The sequence below is a fragment of the Myotis brandtii genome, unplaced genomic scaffold (genome assembly GCF_000412655.1).
Source record: "Myotis brandtii unplaced genomic scaffold, ASM41265v1 scaffold54, whole genome shotgun sequence".
Taxonomy (NCBI): domain Eukaryota; kingdom Metazoa; phylum Chordata; class Mammalia; order Chiroptera; family Vespertilionidae; genus Myotis; species Myotis brandtii.
Genome location: NW_005369989.1, coordinates 2,809,709 through 2,835,592, shown reverse-complemented (window position 1 = coordinate 2,835,592; position 25,884 = coordinate 2,809,709). Strand labels below are relative to the sequence as shown.

General features: G+C 41.7%; 1 protein-coding gene across 1 annotated transcript in view; it reads right to left on the bottom strand.

Moving 5' to 3' along the window:
• Positions 1–19,722, bottom strand: part of TGFBR2 (transforming growth factor, beta receptor II (70/80kDa)) — a gene marked incomplete at its 5' end in the record, with an annotated part of 72,856 nt that extends 53,134 nt beyond the window's left edge. Inside the window, one exon of the mRNA XM_014549225.1 lies at positions 19,623–19,722. Within this exon, the coding sequence (XP_014404711.1) occupies positions 19,623–19,722 (100 nt within the window). The remainder of the gene's footprint in view (positions 1–19,622) is intronic.
• Positions 19,723–25,884: the final 6,162 nt, after the last annotated feature.

The following is a 25,884-nucleotide window of genomic DNA, read 5'->3' as shown; positions in this document are numbered from 1 at the left end:
CCGTCAAGGGCATGTACCTGGGTTGGGGGCACATCCCCAGTAGGGGGTGTGCAGGAGGCAGCTGATCGATGTTTCTCTCTCATTGATGTTTCTAACTCTCTATCTCTCTCCCTTCCTCTCTGTAAAAAATCAATAAAATATATTTAAAAAAAAAAAGAAAGTAAAAAAGATGGAGCAACAGTGAGCGTACACCACCATCCCATGACAACAGTCAGGTGGGTAGGGGGTGGGTGGGAAGGGGAGGATGGAGTGAGCCAGGGAGAGTCCAAGGATGTGTTCTGTTGGCCTAAACTCTCTTCATTTTAGAATGTGAACCAAGCTTTAAAATTAGGATACTTCCCATGAAAAGCCAGATTTCCAGCTCCACTTAAGAAAGTAAAAAAGATGGAGCAACAGTGAGTGTACACCATCCCATGACAACAGTCAGCTAGCTGGTGGTGAGGGGTGGTGGCTCCTTAAGGTGGTACAAGCATCTTCAAGTTTGCCTCACCCCTGCCACTCCTTCGGATCTCCTACCCGCTCCCTGCCTGGCCCCTGTGACCATCTGAAATTTTACCATTAATGATTATTTAACATGTCCATTCAATTCTCTCTCCCAGTAGTAGAGGTTTCATTGAAATGTAAAAATTCATGATTTAACTCTCTATTATGGACATTTCTTATATGTATTTGATTCTCTAATGTGGATTACTTCACAATACGGTTCAAGGAAAAGAACAATTTTTTAATGAGTTCTGTATGGGATAAAATACTGGTTATTATTTCTATTATCACCACCTATTGAATGCAAGCCAAATGCCTAGCCCCGTACTAAGTGTTGTGGTGATTATTTCATTTGCTCATCAAAACAACCATGTAATTTTGTCATCACCATTTCATAGTGGGGAAATTGAGGGTCACAGAGGTGAAATAACTTAACCAAGATCAATGACAGACAGCTGAGAGACAAAGCCACAGGTCACATGGAACCCTTCGTCCTTCCTCATGCAGCAATAAAATGGATGTTCCCATTATAAAGGCTTGAGAGCAGAGCTTTGCTGGAATTCCATGGAAGACAAAGACACTGCATGTGGCCTGCAGAGGTTGAGGGGAGTATGTAGGTGCAGGAGGAGCAGTAAGTTTCTCAGAAAAGAGCTTTGATTCTCTGTAATTACTTCACTTATGTTAGGAGACATATAGAATAAGGGCAGCTTGGTGAAGTCCAAGAGTTTTAAGGTCATAGACCTGAGAGTGTATCTGGGTTCTGCCAATATTAACTGTGGGGCCAAGGGCAAGCCACTTAACCTTTTGGAACCTCCATTTCTTGATCTAGGTTCAGGATGAAGAGAAAACGTGCTTGAAGTACCTGTGAAAATTGTCTAGACAATAAAAAGTGCCAAGCCAGCACTCTGGTTAGAAATGAAACACCCACCGCATGCAATGCTCTATCCCAAGAAAGAAATTTACAGGCAAGGCAGGCCAAGATAATTAAGAGTTTGGTCAATTTATTCCTACTCATCCATAGAATGCAGCAGTTTGATGACTTTTTAAAAAATGTCTCAGGAAATTTGAGTGAGGATGACAAGTTGAAATATAATTTTTGTTACCACTGTGCTCCAAAGCTTTCAGAAATATACTGGAATCAATCACTGATTTACAATAAAGCTCCCAAGAGTGTTTAGGATCTTTAAATAATCCTTCCAGAACCAAATAATCCCGTCTTAAAATATTATTCATAACCAGTTTAGGATGAAGTTCAATTTTCAAATTCTCTGCTGACTCTACACAATACTCAACAGGCGAGAGCTGATCTGCTTTGGCTTGGAGACACTTTCATATGTTATTTGGCAACACCCTAATAAGATTAGTGAGTTTGACATGCAGAGGTGGGGAGGCAATGAGGCGCCTTAAGATTATGAAATTCTCAAGTGTTGAGATGAAGTTAGATTTGGCTTCCTTTCTCAAGGAAATAAAACCAGTACGCTTTGACTCACAGCTGGTGAGAGAATCAGAGCAGAAAATGAGCAACAGTTTGGCTAGATGTGTAAGCATCCAGTTAAGAAGTGCTCTGTGCCATTCAGGTATATGGAAAGCAGTATTTCTTAATCTCTTCTCCTTGAGGCCATTTACTCGTGTAAAATTAATTATGTGACATTGCTATGCAATTTCTACTGGAGGGGACTCCACCGCGCTGGGCCTGGAAGCAGGTCGCAGCAGAGAAGGCGATGGACCAACTGTGAGCGGTGGTCACACACCACTAGACACTAACTCAACCACTCTCAGCCTGTCCTCTGACCAGATAGGTGGGTTGGAATCATGACCTTCAAGGTCCCTTTCATTTTGGAAAACATTCACAGTTCAAGTCCCAAAAGTGAAGAAAGCTGAGTAATTCAAATATGGCCCAGCTGACAGCGGGTAGCCCTGGTGAAAGAGAAAGAGATGCTGTTTCAGCTTAGAAGGAAAATGGCTTCAGGACTGTCAGGCAGGGCGTTTATATTTTGGGTTGTTTTCTCTGCTAGTTGAGAAACCCACCTTTGGAACTTCTTAGCGTGCTGTTTAAGTACCATGCTCTCCCCAGCTCCCCTCGCTTAACACTCATACACAGATGTAAACTTGAACCCGGCCGCTGCTCAGTCCTGTGAGAACAAAACTCCACAGTGTCATTTGGGCATCACGAGGTTGGAAGGAGGAAATGTATGGAAGGGTCACTTTTCATTCAGCCCCGTAGGCATTTCCTCTCATTTTATGGGGGATGTGGGGGAAATTCTGATTTGCAGCAAAGACATTTACTGTCACAGTTTAAAACAACAACCCTGAGCATGTTTCTAACGTTTCTAGTCTCTGTTTATTCTGAATCCATTCTCTGGGCTCAGCTTGGATGATAAGGAATAATAACAAAAGGTTTGATTGTGTAAAACAAAAAATCCTATTGCTTGATCGAAACCTTGATTCTGTCTGACAAATGGCTGTGGAAGGTTAGCATTACTGTTCTCATGTCACAGCAGAGGAAAGTGTTTAAGGAACCTGCTGGGTCGGCAGACAGCACAGGCTGTAAGCTCCCTGAGGGCAGGGACTGTCACCTGTCTTGTTCCATGATGACAGCCTTCATCCAGAGTCTGCCACATCATAGGGGCCCAATACATGTTGGTTGAATTAAAAGCCAAAATTCAAAATCAAGCTCCTTCTCCTTTGTCATCTATTCAAGGCTGATTTCCCCCAAAATGCAAATGAAGTAAAAGAAACATAATCAACTTAAGGAAATGAATATACTAGTAGAAACCGACTTCTAGTGTGCTTCTAATGATACATTAAAAACAGTGATCCACTTCTAAAAGAATTTGGGTAGGCTTTTAATTGACTGGTAGTAGTCAAACTACCCTTGACTACTTAGTATACAAGGACTAAAAGGCATATTCAGATTCACTTTGGTTTCTAAAATAATACCAAACACACCGAAACCTCCCCACCACCACTACCACCACCACCACCACCACACACACACATACATACTTCATGTTTTTCAAGCAGAGGAAGTGAAATTAAAAAGAAACAATTTTCAAGCATTGTCAAGGCTTCAAGCAAAGACAACAAAGGGCAGGAAATTTGAAACGAAATCTGAGAATCTGCCCTTAAACTGGGCAACTTCACTTGTTTTCTCACAGTGCAGTCGGATGAGAAAATGTGAGACTGGTCTTTGCCTTTCCTGGGCATTATTCACTGCTGTCATGACCTTCAAGTTATTTGCAATAACTAGGATAAAGGTATGTAGCTGCCATTTGTCTGATGCAATCCTCCAATGAGTGAAAACCCAACTTCTCTCTAAGCCGTAACAATGCAACTCAAGTTGGGGAGAAGAGAGAATAACATGATGACATTGTCAACAGACTGCAGTAGAGTCAAGATAGATCCCAGGAGCCATTTTAATATGGAAAATGAGAAGTACACTCCAGGTCTTGAAGTACATTCTTCTCACATAGTATTGGAAAGTGGTGGGCTCCTAGCATCGAGGAGGAATGACCACATTTTCATACTGAAATTACACTTCCTACTAGGGATAGGGTGCAATAAGTAACTTAAACTGTGAAATGCTTTGGATTACCTTTGACTAGAAAATCAAATTAAAATACTTTCTAGTTCTTAAGACAGCAATCTCTGGTATGCAACTAATGTTTGTACCTTCAAATTGCCCTCCATGCAATCTTATTTGTTAAACTTACAAAGTGAGAGCCAAGATATAACTCAGTATCATCTCTTTACCAACACCAAAGGACTGCAATTGGCTCCATTTCTATGGGATCTAACGTAAAAAGAGAGAAGCAAAGATGACAGACCACGGAGAACTGAAGGTAACGGGAAAGATGAGAAGCACACTCTGGTTTTAGGGCACTTAAACTTGTTCCCTCCAACTCAAATGTTCTTATCCCAGATATCTGCCTTCTTCACATAGGGATGTGACAACCCTTCTGAAATTACAAACACTCACCACCGCTCCCTGCCTCTCAGCTTGCATTCACCATCCCTGGCCTATGAGTAGAATTCTGTTTGCTAACTTGTACACATGGATTTTCTTTAGTTCTCTGCTGTGCTCCAGCATCCTGAACAATGCCTAGAACAGGGGAGCCGGTACTCAATAAACACTTGTTCCCAGCTTTCCATTTCCCCAAGTCCTCTAAAGCCAAGTTTCATATCCTGTTCTTAATTCCTGGAGAAAGCTTTTACCCTTCTGGGAAATTCCTCTCACTTGTTTAAAAAAAAATAGTATTTATTTGCAGTTGCTGGACAAGGAATAAAGATGCGCTCACAGAAGGACTAGGACAATAGCGGGGGAAAATGTTGAACCCAGGCATGGAGGGTTGTTGTTGTTGTTTTTTTAAAAAAGCTCAAGGTTCATTAGTCAAAATTTGCTGTATAAAGAAGTCAGCTCAGAAGTCAAAAGTTTCTGTTCTGGGAAGAGCTAGTTCATGAAGGTGCAGAATCATGGAACAGCCAAGAGAAGTAGCTTCTCTCAAAACACACAGTTCTGAAGTCAGGCGGACAATCCAGAGCTGCACTGTGTAATTCGGTGGCCAGAGGCTTTTAAATTCAACTTTAGTTCAATAAAAGCACATTCTCATTTTCAAGTTGCAGTAGCCATTTTCAAGTGCTTGGTAGCCTCATGTGACCAGGCTACGTAGACATAGAACATATTCATTACCACAGAGAGTTCTACTGGACAACACTGATGGAAGGAAATCCAAGAAGACCTGGGTTCCTAGCTCCCAGGGAGACCCGAACGCAAAGGCTGCAGGACGTGGAAGGAGAAACAGGCAGAGCTAGGACGGATGTCCCACTGGAAGGAGACGGGCCTACTGGCTTGGAGGCCATCTGTACTTAAATTTCCATCCTGATTTCTTAAGGAATGTGTTTTGTATTAAATGACTCGCTGTCTGTACTATTCCTGCTGAGATAGGGGCAGAAGACAATTAAGGACAAGGGCTAGATTCCACAGTAAACCTATAAGCCATGAGTGGCAGCAGCAGAAGTTTCCAGAAGTAAGAAAAATGGACCGAACTGGGTGCGCAACAAGCTGAAACCTGTGAGGGCTCAAGTCAGCTGGCACAACCTCTCAAAATGCAAATCCCTGTGCCTAAGATAAAAGACTGTGTAAAAAAAGTCAGGCTCCTCAGACTCCGAAGGTATTAAGTAATTCCTAGTAAGCCCCATTTCCACGGCTGAAACGTAACTCAGAGCTGAAGTACACAGATTAAGTTTCCAGTCAAAGCCCACATGAGCCTACAGCAAGGAAATTAACATCTCGGAAGAAATACCAGCCTTTTTTGTCAAGGTTTTTCGGAGGGTTTAAATCACAGCCAGCCAAATAAGGGTGAGTTTCTAAAACATAGCAGAGAGGTGACCAAAGCAGGAAGAATGTATTCACCAGGGAAAATCCCAGTAGCCTCCGGGTAGCCACTTCCCCCGGACTTCTGTGATAGAAGCTATATCCAAGGGCATCCATTCTCCTTAGAGACGTTTATCTGCCTCTTAGACTTCTCTTTAGCCAGTTTGTCCAGGAGTTTGAATGCTTTATAATCCCTAGCACACCATGGGCATACACTTTAAGCATATTTTTCTCCTGCAGGACACAAGTTTTTACAGCCTTTTTAAGATTAACACTAAAAACACAGGTGATGAAAGAGACCCGGCTGGATCCTCCCACAATGAAGTATTATCATTAGAGTGTATTACTAAGGGTATTTCCATAAGCATTAAAATATTATGTACCCAGGATAGAAACGGTCTGTGTAATTCCAAAGTACAGGAATGGAAAAGTACAAATAATTTAATCTCTCCCATTATGATTATAGGTGCTAAGAAATGACTTCAATAGACTTCAGTATTGGATTTGAGGAAAATGGGAATTTAAAGGATACGCTACAACTGTTCTGCTATTATGGTAGCCAATGGTTGCTACAAGCGCCAGTTGACATTTAAGTTCATTGAAATAAAATAATATTTAAAATGAAGTTCCTTAGCTGCACCTGCCACATTGCAAGCCACGGGTGGCTAATGGTTACCTCAGCACAGATATAAGATATTGTCACCAAGGTAGAAAGTCTTACTGGATAGTGCTGCTCTCTAAAATCACTATATAATTTGCCCTGACATCATCATAGAGATTATGAAGTTAAAAGGGCTCTAAAATACCAAGTTTCTGGGCTATTGGCCACCTTCCATTGGTTCTCAACCTTCCTAATGCCGCGACCCTTTAATACAGTTCCTCATGTTGTGGTGACCCCCAATTTCATTGTTACAAATTGAAGCATAGTGATTAATCACAATAACAATATGTAATTATATGTGTTTTCCGATGGTCTAAGGCGACCCCTGTGAAAGGGTCGTTCAACCCCCAAAGGGGTCGCGACCCACAGGTTGAGAACCGCTGTTCTAGACCCTGATTAATTCCTTGCAGTGGTTTATATATGTTATATAATCAACCCAACCTCCCAGTCTCAAGCCTGTTAAAATGGCTTTATATGTTAGAGCAGTGGTCGGCAAACTCATTAGTCAACAGAGCCAAGTATCAACAGTACAACGATTGAAATTTCTTTTGAGAGCCAAATTTTTTAAACTTAAACTATACAGGTAGGTACATTGTTATTAACTTAATTAGGGTACTCCTAAGGCTTAGGAAGAGCCACTCTCAAGGGGCCAAAGAGCCGCATGTGGCTCGCGAGCCGCAGTTTGCCGACCACGGTGTTAGAGAAGTATTCCACCAAGGTTCTCCCCAAGTGAAAGTCTAAATTCTTCAGAGTTCCAAAAGTACATGAATCATATGAGATAACTGAAGTGTGAGCTTATCAGGAACATGAATGAGGCCCAGGCAAAATAAGGCACTCTCTGGAATTAATGTATTTGTGTCCTGCTTTGTTTTGTTTTGTTTTTTCACACTTTACCCCAGAGGATTCAGCAGGCTACTTTGCATGGAGTGAGGTCTAGATAGTACCTAAGGAAAGTTCTGGGACTCTTAAGAGCTTCCCCACACATCTTTTCAGGTGCAAAGAAGGAACGATTATTTTTAAAAATTGTGAAGCGCTGTCAAGGAATCCCCCCCCCCCCCCCCCCCCATGTGCTCACAGGGTGCACAGGGAGGTCCTGATGCGCTCCACTGCCTCTGCTATTGCAAGGCATTATGGGAAAGGAAGAAAGAGATGTGTTACCTTCACATCATGACAAACTCCTGGCCTTGCAATGGTTTACTTATGTCATTCTTCTACTTACAATCTGTCAGTGACTCAAGCCTAAACTACAGAGACTTAAGCCTAAACTACATGGGCTGGCATTTATGGCCTCCATACCTCATCACCTTTCTGCTGAACCACAGAAAGGTAATCAAAAACCCTTTGCTCAGTTCACTGCCTTTCCCACCCCCAGCATTTCCACCTCCCCGCAAGATCTATCAGTGCATGGCCAAGGCATGATCCCCAAGGTGGTCTGCCCAGGCCCCCAAAAGGGTTCAGTAACCCCTTAGAGAAGGGACTCAGAGAATGGCTTCTCCTAGGACACCTGGTGTCTGGCACTGTCCAGGAAAAGAGGCCCGAGGCAGTTAGCATGCTATTGTCCACACTGGATGTGGCTCGGGGAAGCTGGAACACTTCCTCTGTGTGGTCAGTGGACACAATGCCAGCAGGCAGCTTCCCAGCTTCCCCTCTGTTTCCTTGAAGAAGGTAGGGGAGTACAACTCTGGGGCTAACAGGTAGACAATCCTGCCATTGAGTTGTAGCAGCCTTTCAGACCCGGCTCAACTGCTTTCTCCTTCAGAAAGTCCTTACTACTCACTGCCAATGCAACCCCCCAGTCTTTGCCTACTCTGGCCTTGATTTTTATTCCCCCTCATTGTGAGGTAGCCTTTTAGATGGGCATCTATTTTACCCCACTCTGCAGGCGAGTTTCCGTAAGTAAAGGGATTTTCATTCTCCCATAACTCTACTCCAAAAACTGCCTCATTTCTGTTATACTGCATTTAGTAATACAGTCAGAAGATGGAAGGTTTTGAACCCAATAAATGGTACTTCTTTGCTGGGGAATATCAAGTAAGTACCTTGACCTCTCTGGTCAAATTCCCCATTTGTAACCTATCTGGAATAGGCTGCATCAGTGTTTCTCAACCTGGGTTCCACATCTGAATTATCTGGGGATTGGTGCCAGGGACCTACCCAGGGGAAATAAATCAGAACTTCTAGGGGTTAGGCTCAGGCCTTAGAATTGTTTTACAAGCTCTCTAAATGATTGTAATGTCCCCTAGAGTTGGAAAAACAACATTTCGGTAAAGGATTTATTTTATATGGAGTAAAAACTTAACAGAAATAAACTTAGGGTTTAGAGATAGGGGCTGTGACAGCACTGGGTTAGGGGCGACCAGGCCTATGAGCAATGTGTCTCCATGTGCCCAGCTGCTAAGGAAGATCACAAACAACATTATCACAGAATCTTATTATGCGTGGGCACAGGTAGAGTCAAGCCCAACCCAAATAGTTTTCTTATGTGACTCAAACTCTAATATTTTAGGATGAGGCAGGGATCGTAAACATAACCAGCCCTAAGGGATTTGGTTGTTATTGTACAATTCTTCCTGGAAGAGGATCTTTTGATTAATTTTTAAGTACGGATTTTACAAGTTCCTATCTTATTAAAGGATGGAAATTCTTTCCCAATCACCAAGGAGACAATAAGCTTAAAGGAAGCTCATTTTGAAAGATCTGAGGAACAGGTTTCCTGAGAAAGCTGAATTCTAAAGTGTTTTGACCCCATGAGGCAAAATGAATAGTGAATTCAAGCAAACGTGAGAAAATGCATTTTCCTTTAGATAATCTAGCAAACAAGTTTAAAAGGTAAATAAACAGTTCCTTAGATCAGTTAATAGTTGTGGATAAGATTGTCCTTCAGAAAAATCTCAAAGCTAAATAGATATAACACACAACAGATAACTTCTAAGTCAATATATTCCTATACTTTAATTTCTTTTCCTAATCTCTGTGATATTTTTCTTTGTTAGTCCATTAAACAAATATAGATTGAGTACCATCTATATACCAGATCTGGGGAACCATTCCTGAAATGTGCAGATGTTGAGTATTATTCTTGGTACAATGACATTTGCCTTAAGAGAATTCAGTATGTAAAAATTACAATTTTTAAAGGATTATACATAAAAGGTATTATTCCAGAAGGTTTACTTGGAAATCCTTTTTTTTGAAGTTTACGAAAATGTAAAACCTAAACCTATGATAGTTTTCAAGAAAAACTCTCCAATTATAAATTCATGAGCCCAGTCATTATTTAGTGAAGCTCATCTTTTCTAGGAAATTTTCACTGAGAAGGAAAAATCAGAATGATTGTCAGTTCCAAGTCCCTGGGGGAAATCATCCTGATGAATACTAGTGGAAAGGAAGAGAAAGAAGTCCATATTAGTGTGGGAGCTGAGTTGATGGGCTTCCTTAACCAAAATTAAGTAAAACAACATCATGACTCAACTTCTCTTTTTATGTGGTGGGGGAAATAACGTTTATGCAGAGCAAGTTGCAGGAAAGCAAGAATACAAATTAGCGTTCTGTCTGGCAAACCAAATACAGTTTCTGCTCATTGAGATCATTCTTTATTTACCATATCCTTTGAAAATATTATAGTCATACAAGAAGCAGGCTTTGCTACTCAAGGTATAACTTCTTTATGAAAGCAACTTGACTAAATATGAGATGTCTGTGTTATTCGGGTTATGCCACTCAAAACAATGTTGTTCTTCTCTGTATCTTTATTGAGATATTCATCTTCAAGAAATTCTGTGAAAGGAAGCCCCGGACAATACTTGACCTCTATGCTGACATGGTGAAGAAGCGCCCTTCCTATGTACAGATGCCCTCCACTGATTATGTTAAGCTCTTGAAGCTCTGGGAAAGAGCAAAGCTACAGGACTGTAGCAACTACCACAAAGTTTTATAAATGGCAACATCTGTCTACTGACCATGCCCTCAAGGAGACAGACCACATGGTGCTTAAAAGAGAAATTATCCCCACATGAAATAGGGGTAAAAAATGACTCATTACACAGCTTGAACTCCAGTAAGACTGGTGGACAAAACTCTCAAAGACATGCATATTGAAAGAGGAAATTCTCCAGTCCTATATGTGGCTTCTAATTTTCGAGGCACAGAACAAGGCTTCTGATATCAATCCTTCCATCCCCTTCTTCTGCAATTTAGCTACGGAAATACAAAAATACGATGGGACTCTAGTTTTTAAACTTAGGTTTAGTCAGAAAGCAAGCAGCAAGCAGAACACAAGGACTAAAAATGGTAAAATGATGGAAAGACAAATTTGTGATCCATTGCAATGCCTCAGACAGTTATCATCATTCTGGGTCTCCATTTCCATATGATCTGTAAGGCAGGATCATTATACCCATCCTAAAGGATTGCTTCCAGAATTAAATATGGCATGTGAGTGAAACTGTTTTATGGACAATAAAGCATCCTATTAACCTGAGAGATTGTTTAAAAATTATTATCACCAGGCACGGTCAAGGTTGCCAGGCTAGACTTTGCGCACACAGGTGCTATTTCCCCCAGAAGCCGCAATGATAGTAAAGTTATTCAAATCATTTCTCTTTTCTGTGTTCCTGGCACTAGTTTTCATTTGCCTGGACATGTAGGCAAATGACTATTTTTATAATGTTTGCTGCGCTTTGAATACTTATTTGACAGCTATTTTAACAACAACAAAAACCAAAACACTTTGTTCTCAAGAGATATGCACCCAAGAGGACTGCGGACAGAAATGTTCATTAAAATGCAGACTCTCTAATGAGCCCTGGTCACCACTGGCAAAGTGCACACAAGCGTCTGCTGGCCACCAGCACAGTCATTAACTACCCACTCTCGCCCCTTCCTTTTCTTATAAATTGAAGGCACTTCAATTTAGAGAACAGGGGCCAAGTCTGCCTCCGTGACCGTCTTGTGTAACATGGGAAGGTGATTTAAGAGAGGCGATGCCGGATCCAGCAGACTTTCCCAAGATTTTCAACAGCTCACTCAGAAGTCTCTTTAATAAAACTTTTATTAAAGTACTGATCATAATCAAAATAGTACATTGTATCAGAGGTCAAGTATTGTTTGGGGCTTCCTTTCCCATAATTTAAAGATGTAACAAGAAGAGCAAAACTGTTTTGACCAGCAGAACACAAGTAATGCAGACATCTAACATTTAGTCAATTGCTTCTATAGCAAAGAAGTTACACCTCGAGGAGTAGCAAAGCCATTAGGCTTGGAGTAGGATGCATTTGATCTCCAATAGTTATTCAAGAACTAAACACTGAACCGTTAAGAAACTAGATTCCCCCCATCCCTGTGCCCTGAAGGCAACATAAGCATTTCACTAACAAACTGGTAACAGGAAACACTCTGAGCTGGACAAAATACTTTGCACAGTGCTGAATAAATATAAGTGATTATGTAATTACCACAAACATCCTCACCAACATCATCGTCAAAATCTTGGAAGGTAATTGCTTTCGGCAGTTTGAAAGCTTACCAATGGTACATCAAATTTAAAGGACTCTGTCTCAACCATTTCCAGTAAGTGCCCCAGGAAATGAAGACATAAAATTCTTATTTCACCTCCTTTCTCTCCCATTGCTAGTCCATGTTTAATGTTATAAAGTCATTGGTGGCTCCAGAATTCCCAGAGAGGAAGGGCTCTATGGGTGATGATGAGCCAGCTGGAAGGGAGGCTGGTCTGGAAGCTGGGCAGGCACAGGAAGTGTACTACCTCTGGTTTCTAGACTCGCATTCATGGGGGAGGGGGCCTTCACGGGGAGCTGATGGAGATGATGGTGGGAGAGGAAGCTGAAGACTTTCAAGAACATCCTTGGACGTTTAAGACTCATTCCTATGAAGCACCCATCGAAGAAAGCCTCCATATTTAAGTCTCCTTAACATGCGCCCTTGACGGGGCTTTCCAAAAAGTACAACCAGAAGTCACCTTTGCAATATGGGATGTTCGCCCTCAAGCCGGCAGAAGAGTATTAGTGTCTTCAGACACTCACCATGCACCAAACAAGACCCTCTCATTCAACGGCCCTTCTCCAACCACCCCAATGACAGGAGATAATCTATGATTCATACAAGTGAAAGGCGGGAGTGGCAAAAATTGTCCTGAGTCAGATGGGATGGTTTCCTTTATGACTTTTTCTGGCCTCTCCAGTCATAACATGTTGGTCCTCTATAAAAAAATTCACACACAAGAAGATAAATGAATCAAAGGCAGCCTGCAATGGATGGAAAAACAACAACCCTTAACACCCACAGACTACTGCTCCCCCAAACTCACAGACACCGAAGACTGAAGACAGAGGAAACCTCCACTGTAAAGAGCAACTCACACACATCAGATCATCTGAAATTTCCCATAAGCCCACGTTCTCTCAAGCAACACTGTAGGTGGCTATAAATAACACAGCCATGGATGACAGACACACTTGGTGGTGAAAAGATAAGCAGTCTAGGGGGAAAAACGTGTGTGTGTGTGTGTGTGTGTGTGTGTGTGTGTGTGTGTGTGTGTGTCCTGCCACCCCGTCTTGGATTTATAAGCAGTATTTCCCTGGCCTTTAAAAGTAATGAATTCCAGATAGCAACATTATTTTAGTGAAATGTGTGCTGGGTGCTAGAGAAGAATGAGACAGTTCTCCTTCAAAGAGTTTTCATCCTAGTAAGAGAGTTGAAACACACGCACACAAACAGCCACAGGTAGCCCAATGGCCAAGGCCATCTGAGTGAGAGCAAGGCCTGTTAGAGAGACTGTGAAGATTAAAAAGGGAATTCTGATTGGAATAATAACAAACAGATGAAATAGAAGAAGTGGCATGTAGTCATGCATTATTTCAGAAGGAGGAGGTATTATAAAGTCTAGGTAGAAAATGGGAAAAATTGGGAGAAGCAGAAAGTCACAAGTTAGAAAATTGGAAAGCAAAAGAATATGTGAGAAAGCCTGATTGGAGTGGAGCCACGGCCTGGAGCATGCGCAAAGGAAGTGAAAAAGAAGGCTGGTCAACTCCATGCATGGGGCCATCAAACAGCACTGTGTCCCATCTGTGTATCTTAGGAGCCAGGGTCACTGAGACAGCCTCTGCCCTCAAAGAGGAAGCCAGGGCCATGTAATCACCTGGATTCCAAGGAGAGGATCCAAGGGAGATTTTCTAACAGAAGCCACCTATTCAAAATGATGTGTGTGGAGGTGGGGGGAGATTTAACTGACAACAATGTATAGGTGTGAAAGAGATAAGGGACATGGGGTGGCCATGGGCAGAAACCAATGAGGAGATTCTTACAGATGACAGAGAAGAAGAGTTAGCCTTGCATTGTGGTAACATAATGTAAGAGCAAAAATGAAACCGAATGGTTATGCATTTCATGTAACTAGCATCCTCTTGTAAATAAATGTCTGATTAAGAGATTCTAGGTATTAAGATTTTAAAATTATTCTGATAAATAAGTTGACATTTGATGCAACAGGAAACGACATGAGATAGAGGTTGCAATGGAAAGTCCTTCACTGTTCTTTTTTTCTTGTTTTCTACGTATAGTTAAGATGTCAAAAGAAACACAATAGGTCAGAAAAGAAAATTATTTGGAAAACTCAGAAAGTGGCCATGAGAACCAGTTGTTGTGACTGATAGGGACCCATAATACTTGAAGAAAAAAATAATCGAGGGGCAAAGAAATTGCCTTTCGGTGAGTAAAATACAGAAGCCAGTCAATGAAACAGCCAAGAGCGGTATTCTCAGAACCGTCTAAAATAAATTTGGAGAGGAAAAATTTAGTGAGTCCTCACTGAGCAACAGCCAGATAAGTTTCTGAAGACAAAAGAAGATTTTTTTTTTTAATATTGGTGAGTAGCACTAGTTTCTGGAAAAACTTGACATCAATTCATTCATTTATTGGGTACATACTTTGAACACAGTAGAGTGCTATGGATTTTAAGTAATGCTAAGGTAGAACAGCTCTTAAGTAAGGCCTACAACTGTCAAGGCCAACTGTTAGATGCCTGCTGAGTAAACATGATGAGTGCTGTGAATTCAGCAGAGGAACGGTTCCCTGGCACCCACCGTTGGTGGTCAGGGGACATTCAGTGGAGGAAAGAACATGAAGGATGCTTTGGGGAAAGAGACTGGTTAAAACTAACGTATTAATTGACCTGCCGTCAATGCATTCTCTCTTCTGATACCTTAGTGCATTAGTTACGACCAGTTAAACGGGGCCTTGGGGCTGAGGAAGAGTCAGAACACCCTCATAAAACCAGGAGCTACTCTTCCTTGAACCTTCTCTTGCTCAGTACCAGAAATGAGCTGGGTCTGATCTACTGAAATCAGTGCAGATCGCTGGACTCCTCTGTGGAAAATGCTTCCATGCTACTACAGCAGTGCTTCTCAAACGTCAATGAGTCACCTGGGGAATCTTGTTAAAATGCAAGTTCCCACACAGTAGGTCTGGAGAGGGGCCCGGCGTTCTGCATTTCCAATAAGCTCTCCGTGCTGCTAATGCCGCTGGTCCCTGGACCACCCTTGCAGTAGCAAGGCAGCAGAACATCTTTAGTTGCCGTTATCAGGGGATGATATAAAAAGCATCGTTTGGGGGGTCAGAATGCTCAAACTCAAGATTTGGGCCTCAGTGCACATTGAGAGGCATGAAAGGTAAAGTTAAAAGAGGAATGAGGCTCCTGAAAGAGTGAGGAAGAACAAGCCAAGTTTTGTAAGCTGGAGGTGATGGAAAACAAGAGATAGCAACAAAGCAAAAGACTGGCTGGCCTGTTGCTCATTAGAATAAATAAATAGGTGATAAGAGAGGCAATAAAAATTATATGATTAGTTATAACAGAAATCATAAGGATAAAAGTAAGAGTGCCGCCCAACCAGTGTGGCTCCGTGGTTGAGCGTCCACCTATGAACCAGGAGGTCACGGTTCGAGTCCCGGTCAGGGCACATGCCCAGGTTGGGGGCTCAATGCCTAGAGTGGGGCATACAGGAGGCAGCCAATCAATGATTCTCTCTCATCATTGATGTTTCTACCTCTCTCTTCCTCTTCCTTCCTCTCTGAAATCAATTTTAAAAAAAAGAGTCTGGAGAGGGGTTAGATTGTTAGGAATTATTTTATAACAATGTTAAGGGAATCCAGAATAGTGAATACAAAATATTATTTGGGGGTGGTTTTTTTTCCCTTTTCATAAATTTAAGGAAAATTTTATCACTTTTTTGCCCAAAACTATGGGTGTTAGAGAATGAAACATAAATGTGATATGTAGCAACAAGATAGTCATTCACAACAACAGTTAGAAGACTTCTCCTCTGTGCTAAGCAGCATCTGCAGACCACATTATGTAAAGTGTAAAACACTTTCTACAGAAATGCAATTATGGGACTCACAGCGACTCCCCTGCCCAAAAAAGCAGTCTGAAAACTGCCAATGTGTAGCAAATTCTGTCTTTTCTGGGAGTATTTTAAGAAAAGTGGTGGAGAAATCTTTGAAAGGCAACAGTTACTAATTATATTCAGACAAGTTTCCTTTCTTTCCCTCCCCTCCGCCCCCCCAAAAAAACATAGAAGCTCCTTGAGAGCTTTCTTTTCCTAGACATGGCCAAGCATTTCACAATGCTCTACCTTAGGAAAACCTTCATAGACATGTTAACCAACCCAGAGGAAGGGAAGGATGAAAACACCATAATCAACCAAAGAGAAATGGAATTACCACCAAAACCAAGTCAGCCTTTTCTTCAGCAGGAAGGAGTGCTAGCTGTTGTCAACATGCTATTTAGTCAAGGATGTATGCTCAGGCACCCGAACTAGGAACTTTTCAAAAGAACTATGGTTTCTTTTCCTTTTATTAACAGTAGTCATTGCCAACAAACTCCAAGGGAATGTCTGTGATATTTGTCAGTTCTGACCTGTTATAATTTTTGACAGATTTCTATTTTGACTAGTTAAAGTTTGTGTTTTCTAAGTCACTTCAATGGTTTCCTCTATTAACTAACCTACAGAATGAAAGATTTCAACAGAAAAAAAAAGTGAAAATCTCAGCTAGTCCAATGCTTATCACTGTGCACGGAAGAAAAATGAGACCCGGTGAGACCAAAGGACTTAAGCAGGTCACCCAGACACCTAGATTGCCAGTATCACATGCTTTAGTCTTTACCAGCTGTCTCCTAGGGAGAGTCTTAATCTCCAGCTAAGGGTTAGATCTGGGTTACCTTTCATTCAAGATCAAGGTTTTGTGATAATTACATATTTGCAACTTCTTTTCAACTTGGCATGGGGCTTCTACACTAGGGAAATGATGAAGGGGTTTAGCTACATGGGGGCGGGGTGGGGGAGATGGTGATGTAACAATGCAGACTTAAGTCTGTTTGTCCACAAGAAGGGGAGAAGGAAGCAGCCATTATTATTTATTTTCTAAGTCAAAAAGCAAATACTACCATCAGGCATAGAGTCAGGTCTCATGGAAGCTGAAACTTTAAAATTTCAGGGACACTTTTTCAGAAAAAGAATACAAAAATTAAGAATAGAAATTTAGGTATGAAAGTGAATATTTAGAATTTAGAATGGCTTCTTACAAATTACATATCCTATATAATAAATCCCTAATATGCAAATCAACCGAACGGCACAATGACAGGTCGCTATGATGCGCACTGACCACCAGGAGGCAGATGCTCAATGCAGGAGCTGCCCCCTGGTGGTCAGTGCACTCCCACAGGGGAGCGCTGCTCAGCCAGAAGCCAGGCTCATGGTAAGGAGCGAGGGGTCCCGGACTGTGAGAGGGCGCAGGCCGGAATGAGGGACTGAGGGACTCCCCTCCTCCCCCGCCCCCCAGTGCACGAATGTTGTGCACCGGGCCTCTAGTTTAAAATAAAAGCTGTAAATTACACACATATAAAACCTAAAAGAAAACAAATATGTGTGTTAGTTAACTGCCCGACACACTTCTGAAATACTTTTACTACATTTTTTTTGGTTGCATACTGTTTGACCACCAGTTCCAGGGATATTTTGCAATATTGTCCACAGAGAAAACAGAAAAATAATTCCATCTTTCCTCTAGAGCTGTTAATCAGAATTTGTAATTTATTGTTGAAAAACTTGGAAAAGTTTCTTTCTGCTTCACAACTCATTATAAGTACTATCATATAAATGTTTGGAATGCCTCTCAATTTGGGATAACCTCTATCAAATTGCTTTTATATGTGAGCTGTAATATTCGGGGTACTGCAAGATTTCTTAAATATTCTTTAACTTGATGACACTCTTTAGCCACATTGGCAGGGCCCCATCCAGAGCCAGGAGATGGGCCTGTACCAGGGAGCAGACTTGAGTTAAATTCCATTCACTTCATGATAAGGTCTTCTTGGCACACCATATACATCCCCCACATATTTAGGCATCCTTGCATTCCCCCAATCCTCCCAAATAAAGTGGCTGTTCTGCTCAGAAAACCTAAGCTCTTTGATGCCATAACTATTCCATGATTCAGCCCAGACTATATCACCTGATGTATATATATTTCATTTCCCTGTTGAGATCACAAGACAGGCATGATGTTTGACTACTCTGAGTATGAATCAAACATCATTTTATTTAGCTAAAGAAAGTAAGTGGAATAACATATAAAACATGCTAAAGGGTTAGAAAAATGTTGAATATTATCATTATTTCTCTTAATCCCTAGAGTCTCCCAAAAGCCATGCTACAGTGGAGAAGTGATTTATGTCAACTGAGGTGGCCTAGTCTCAGTATAACATAACAATTAAGGTCTAGGGCCCCAAACCAGAGTATTATCCATTTGCTAATTGGGTGGCCTTCATTAAGTTTCCTAATCTCAGTCTAGAGCAGCGGTTCTCAACCTGTGGGTCACAACCCCTTTGGGAGTCAAACGACCCTTTCACAGGGGTCGCCTAAGACCATCGGAAAACACATATATAATTACATATTGTTTTTGTGATTAATCACTATGCTTTAATTATGTTCCATTTGTAACAATGAAATTGGGGGTCACCACAACATGAAGAACTGTATTAAAGGGTCGTGGCATTAGGAAGGTTGAGAACCACTGGTCTAGAGGACTTGTAAGGAGCATTATAAAATCTACCTCCTAGAGTTGTTTAGAAGGTTACATAATACAGATGAAGTGCTCAGCATGATCCAGGCAGTAGCAAGACCTCAGAAAGGGGTAGCTACATACATTATCGGGAAACCTGTCCAGAAGACTCCTCAGTAGAATCCTCAAGATAGGAACACCCCTCACAGGGAGCATGAAGCCAACTGCATTTCTGTGTAGAAAAGTTCTGGAGAGTTTTTAGAGTGGCCAGTAGTCCTCCACAAAGCAGCGGAGTTTCCTCCAAAGTCAATGAACCCTCTACAATGATTTACAACTGAAACAGATAGAGAGCTGCTGTGCATATGCTGAAAATATGCACCTGTCCCATATTTTTCTTCAAAGACATTCATGTTTGTTCTGCCAAATCCCTAGTTCTCTAAAAAATAAATTAAGAAGAAGAAGGGAGAAGGAAGGAAGGAAGGAAGGAAGGAAGGAAGGAAGGAAGGAAGGAAGGAAGGAAGGAAGGAAGGAAAGTTAGTTGACTTGCCATTCTTTATCTAGTTAATTGAAAGAAAGAAAGAAAGAAAGAAAGAAAGAAAGAAAGAAAGAAAGAAAGAAAGAAAGAAAGAAGAAAGAAAAGCATATATTTGACAACCCTATACCTGTTTCAGTGTCAGAGGGATTTTCACTTTACACTCTTCTAATATCTTGTTTCTTTAAAGAGTATTGAGAAGGCCATGGACTAGTCAAATATTTACAACAGTAGAAGAAAACATCCAGAGAAGCATTACCATGTTCTCTATACACAAAGAAAATGCAACGAAGGCACTTTTTTTTTTTATGTGTAATTGCAACAGCAAATTGAAGGAGTCCAATAAATAAAACTAAAGTTTCCTTCAGAAACATACAAACTATGAAAAACTGAATTTCCCAAAGAAAATACAACAGTATGATTACCAACTCTTAGCATTTTAATAATAAGCAATGTCTCTACCCCAGGGCAAATATGATGCAATCAAGGAAAACTACCTTTGTCCTCAACACCTCTGCACAGGAAGGTTGCTGAGGCCAGATCCACCACTGATACTGGAAGGCTCAAGGGCAAGAGAACAAATGGAGGTCCACATACCCAAGGTCAAGTACTGAAAGCTAAGAAAAGCAAACAGTTCAATAAAATAGGTTGTATCCTTCTACCTTGACTAACAAATATATCTTGGGAGACCAAGTACTACTTTAAAACTCTTGAACTACTCTAAGTCCCAGGCCTGGCCCGCAGTCTGCTTTCCTCTTTCCACTGCTTGGTTCCTCCCACATAAAGAGGGACCTGTGAGATGTGTATGGACAGCCAAGTTTTAACACATCCCACACATACACAGCTGTCCCTTAACCACCCCTCAGGCACACAGACCAGTGGCTATAAAGGCCTTGGGAAGAGAAAACCAATAGTCCATGTAGGTTGTAAATGCTGGTCCAGCACCATCTGGACCGTGAATTTGGGGTTCCCAGGTACCTGAAACATGATCTCAAAAGAGGGCAGAGTTTGGACTCAGAGGTCTGGAATCTGCTCACCCCATAGACAGGGGCTGGACCAGAGAAGAATAAAAGCAGTACCCGCTAAGGCCCATGATAGAGCTCCTTTTACTCTTATATGGTTGATGAGCTTATATTGGGGGGCTGGGGGAGAGGATATATCTCATCAGACATATTTTTTAAAAAGAGGAAGAAAGAACCACAAGTCTTGAAAGCAGGCAGCCTTTCCCAAATACAATGTCACCAGTCATAGGCACTTTGCCTGCAGCTAAATCCATTCTAATGATCTATAGCTTCAGCCCTGTAAACAGAACACAGATGCTAGGAAACCCTTAAGGGCTTAAGCAAGCCATCCCACGTTGACTGTGTCCAAGGAGGCAATTGCTCCATGTTGAGTGCCAACACCTAAAATGCTGATCAAGGCGAGGAAAAGGCCAGATCCCTTAGCCACCCACAAGTTTTCAAATTAGCTGGACCTCAAAAGTCAAACCGTCCCCCTTCACTGCGTAGGATAAATTCTGCTCTCTCTGCCCTGACCAGCAGTGGTCTGAGGCCTGTACACAGGGGCCAGTCCTCTATGCCTGGAATCTGGGGTTCAATTATACACCTTTGAAAACGGTACAGGTATAACCGCTGTAAATAGTCAAACCATGGGTCTCCAGCAGTGGGTCCCACCACCAAGATGCCATTATCAGATTAGGAACTGTAGTTTCCTGTGCAAAGAGACTCTCCCCCATCTTGATGTTCTGTTGGACAAAGATAATCAGGAAGGAGCCAGATCACGCAAGCAAAGCAAATCTTGAAATCAGGAGCACTGAACTTATGACATTAGCTGCTAAGTTTCCCCTTTCTCAAATGGAATGTCCCTTTACCCTCTCCCTAACTTCCATCTGAACACAGGCATACACACAGATGCATCATGAAAAAAAGCCTGCACAATGCAAGCAGGGCAAGCTTAGAAAACACACACACACACACACACACACACACACACACACACACACACATGCGCGCACGCAAACCTCAAGTGACCCTGAGCAGACTCCATCTTCCTAACTTATAAAATAATCACCCTTATCTTCCCAGTTTCCTCTGAAGATTAAATTAGGTAAGGAATGTCAAGCGGCTGGCTTAGAGCAGATTCTCCCTTCTCCCCACTTCACCCTGAGTTGAGCCAGTTTGCCTGCTCACACCCTTCTGACATGCCAAGCAAAGACAGTCATCATTATCTTGACTGTCAGAAGCAACAAGTACCTGGGGGGCAAAATATTTACAAGGAAAAGAGGGAGAGCAAAATGAGTGGTGAGCCTTCTGGCTGCTAATGAATATCTGCTATGTCATTTCTACTGAAAATCAGGAGTTAAATCTGCTGGATTAACCCCTGGAAGGATGAAGCTAACAAGGGGATACAGCTCTGCTTTTACGTGGAAATTGACTAAATGATGCCAAGCTGTAGCCAGGAACTGTTTCCTCAGCACCCTATCTTAAACCACGTTGGTGGTTTGCATCAGGCCTAAATAATGGCCACACTGCTCTTCAGCAGTCAGCGGCCCTAAAGGACCACCCTTCCCTTAGACCAACTCTGCTCAACTACTAATAAACCAAAACATAAAACCCTGATGAAAAGAAGGAACTTAGAAACTAAATTACGATTTCAGCACTCTTTTCCATAGCTCATCAGCATAAAAGAACCAACAGACCAGGGGTGGGGAATGTCCGGCCCACGGGCCATATAAGGCCTGGAAAATCATTGGGTCTGGCCCTGCCAAGGCATTGGGGGTGAATTAATTAAATGTCTGACCAAATACAGCAGGCTAATTTTAAGTAGATACTTCTGAATGGCCCTCAAGTGATGTTATAAATATCCAAGTGGCCCTGGGCAGTAGAAGAGTTGCCCACCCCTGCTGTAGACCAAACTCCCAAGGAAGAGTGACTGCCTGGTTGTTCAAATGCTTGACCCGGTTGCACTTTGTCCGGAGGGATGAAGGAGAGGCTGAGTTCAGCATTTCCTGGATAGTAAGTGATGCGCCAGGTACTGCAGGAGACCTGGAGATAGAGGAATGAATAAGCCACACCCCTTGCCTTTGAGAGAATTAAAGGCCTAATGGACAAGGTGATCACATAAAGATATAATTTTGGCTTACTATTGTTAACAGTTGTTACGAGCTTAAAAAAGAGGCCTAGCCCCAGGAGAGGGTATCAGCTCAACCAGAGGCATTCAAAGCAGGTTTCCTTAAAAAAAAAAGATGATATTTGAGTTAAGTCTTAAAGACAAGTGGAAATTATCCAGGTAGCAGGTATTCCAGACAGCACACTGAGCAAAGGCACAGGTGCCTGCACTGCTCACAGCATGTGTGCGCACGGTGGCAAGAGGGGACTGGGAAAGTGTGAGTCTTGGTGGGATGTTAGCTGCAGAATCAGAGGGGAACAGGTCATTGAGGGCCATGTTAGGCCAGATTCCGGCGTTAATAATAGGAAGAATAGAAGCTGGTATATATTGAGCATTTAGTATGTTTCAGGCACTATGTTAAGCACTTTCGAGTTAACAGTATTTCATTGAATCTTCAGCAGAACACCATAAACCCCATTTAACAAATGATAGCAATGACGGTCAGAGAAGTAACATCATTACAACAGGCTACACAGATAGTAAATGGGAGGTGGGTTTGGAACCCAGGGTAACCTGATTCCAAAGCTTGTACCCTATACTCCTCTATCTGCAAGTCTATGCTGGAAGAAAGACTGGATGGGCACATACGTATGGGTCTCTCAGGCTGGCTACAGACTGAAGAACTGAGGTGGCCCAATTGTGGCCCTGAAACAAGACCTGTATAGAAAAGAACAGGTCAATGAAAAAAATGTTCAGAGAGACTGAGAAGGAAACATTCAACATGTACCCACCCCCTAGCATTCAACAAGGAAGTGGACTTTGGACAAAGGGGTCTGGAAAATAAACTGCCAGTGTTCACTAATGCTTCCAAGTGTTCAGGATTAAAATGTGAATGTTCTCTTCACCTTCAACAGGCTGCCACATGTTAAACTCAAGGAGGGCAAAGGCCATGTCTCTTATTCAATGGCTGTCTCCTGGTCTGAGCCTCTTGCCTGGCACACGGAGGCACTATAAATACTATGAAGAAGGAAGAATGAGTAACGGCCACTTTTCACAAGGGCACCCAGGAAGTGTCATTCTTCATTGGAAAAATAGGGTTAAAGAATAAAGAAAACGTTTAAAAGTTGGGTTGATAACTGAGGACTGGTAAACTGAAATGCAAAACATGTAGCATTAATGCCGACTACACAGAGGACAATGAGGACTCATCACCGTGGGGTGCCATCTTCTATAAAAAGGCGAGGAATCCAGAATGTGATGAGTGTTTTGTATAAATCATAACTGGTTAAAAAAAATAAGATGTTATGAAAGGAAGTGACTTAGAAGTGAAAATGTGCTTTCTGGTAACAAAAGCAATGAGGCCTAAGATCAAATCCTGGGCCTACTGATTTCTGACCCTGACAAAACAAGCACATCATTAAAGTGACTTTAGGAAAAAAAGTTTATCTGTATGACACTTCTACCAACATTTGGTCAGCAACAAGCAACACTTGTTAGGTATTTGAAATATAAAAGTCACATTTTTCAGATTGGAAGAGTTTTCCAACATGTAAAGTTTTCCCTCAAAAGAGCAATTAGTTAATTCTGAGCATTTAAGGAAAAATGAATTTATTAATCTAAAAATTTTTTTAAGTTAAATATATTTCTTAGTGAAGTTTTTTCTTATATTGAAATCCTCTGCTCACTTATCTACTAAACAGAACATGATTTGTGTGTGTGTGTGTGTGTGTCCTGATAAGATGCTGTAAATAATCTCATTTCCTCATATCTTATCATGAATTAAGATATCTTGAAAAATGTTTTGACAGTTTACCAATTATGTTAGAAAAATCCTGAAACCATTTACTTATATGGAAAATTAAAATATAACGTGAAATTAGGTTTCTCATCTTCACTATAGTTACTTTCAACCTTCAAGTAGCTTCAAAAATTTAATTTCAAATGAATACACCTTCAAAATGATTCCTTACTGCAACCATTTTGAAACTTTAATTCCATAAAGATACAAAATCTGTGGGGTTTGTAAAGCTGTTTAAAAGCCCAAATAAAAAGCCACTAGGCTTTTAATTGTTTAAAAGTGTGTATATAGATGAAATGAAACTGACTCATGAACTATTGAGTCTGGAATTTGTAATCATAAATCTTATACTTGTAAACAAAACCTAACAAATCAGAGCCCACAAATTTCCTTCTTTCGTAATCTGAAACAAAAATTTTAATGATTTTGCACGTACAGGGAAAATTAAGGGTGCATTTAAAATATTTATTAGTTAGCTATAACTCAGTTTTTAAGAGTCTGGGGTATAATCAGAGACAGTTGAACATATTGAACATTCTGGTGCTGAAATATAGGACAACATCCAAGAATGAAACACCGGGATTTAATTTAACCCTAGAACTCATATTTGTGTTAGGAATTTTTGTTTAAAATAATGCTTCTTCCTCGTTCCATTAACAACTCCCATCTCCATGCCACGTTCAATATGAAGTTCTCAGTCCACTTCAAACAGTCTGGAATGCTCCAATTAGAACCTGGTGCATATTTCTTCCAGACAAACCTACAGATAAAGCAAACTTCTGCCTCAGAGTGACAGTGTGGACTGTCAAATCCTCTCCATTCCATCCCAAATCTACACAGGGCATCTCCAAGTCACCACAGGGGGGAGGAGAGGGAAAAGTATCCAAATCTAACCATGCCATTTTACAGATGAGAAAAATTGAGGCCCTGCAAGGTCCAAATACTAAGTTACCCAGACCACAGTTGTAGATACTCTGCTATATGGATCCTAGCTGCAAAAAAAAAAAAATTCTAATTTTTAAGGTCTCAGGGGCTCGGTACTTTCCAAAACACATCTTTAAGTATTCACCCCCCCCCACCCCGCAAAGAAACCTCTAGAGATAGAGATCTATTGGGCAGCAGACTACGGTTTTCATTTAACCTTTCCGTTTCCACCAAGATAATTGCAGAGAACCATCAACTCCGGAAGATAGGGTTGTCTTGCTGCAGGCAACCTCTCACTCAGGCACCCAGCACCTAGCAGGCCCTCGGTCAGTAATTCTCCGCCTCCACCTGACCATCCCCAGCCCCTAAAGCAGTGGTTCTCAACCTTCCTAATACCGCGACCCTTTAATACAGTTCCTCATGTTGTGATGACCCCCAACCACAAAATTATTTTCGTTGCTACTTCATAACTGTAATTTTGCTACTGTTATGAATCGTAATGTAAATATCTGATATGGGTACATACATAGGATGTATGTTCATTGTTACAAATTGAACATAATTAAAGCATAGTGATTAATCACAAAAACAATATGTAATTATACACGTGTTTTCCGATGGTCTTAGGCGACCCCTGTGAAAGGGTCGTTCGACCCCCAACGGGGTCGCGACCCACAGGTTGAGAACCGCTGCAAAGCATCCAGGCCAACCGAGGCTTCGGTGGAGTCAGATAACTTGCCTTTGCAAATCGCCTCTTTTCTTGAGAGTTTAACTATCCAGTAACTCCAGGCCAAGAAGCCTGTCTGGGGGAGAGTGTGGCCCTTCCCAGGGGCTAAGGATGTAGGGACCGGTCGTGGATGAGGGTGGCTCGGCCAGCCCTGAGTAGGCACGCAGCACGGCCACGGGCCGCGGGGGCCCCAGGTGTGCCA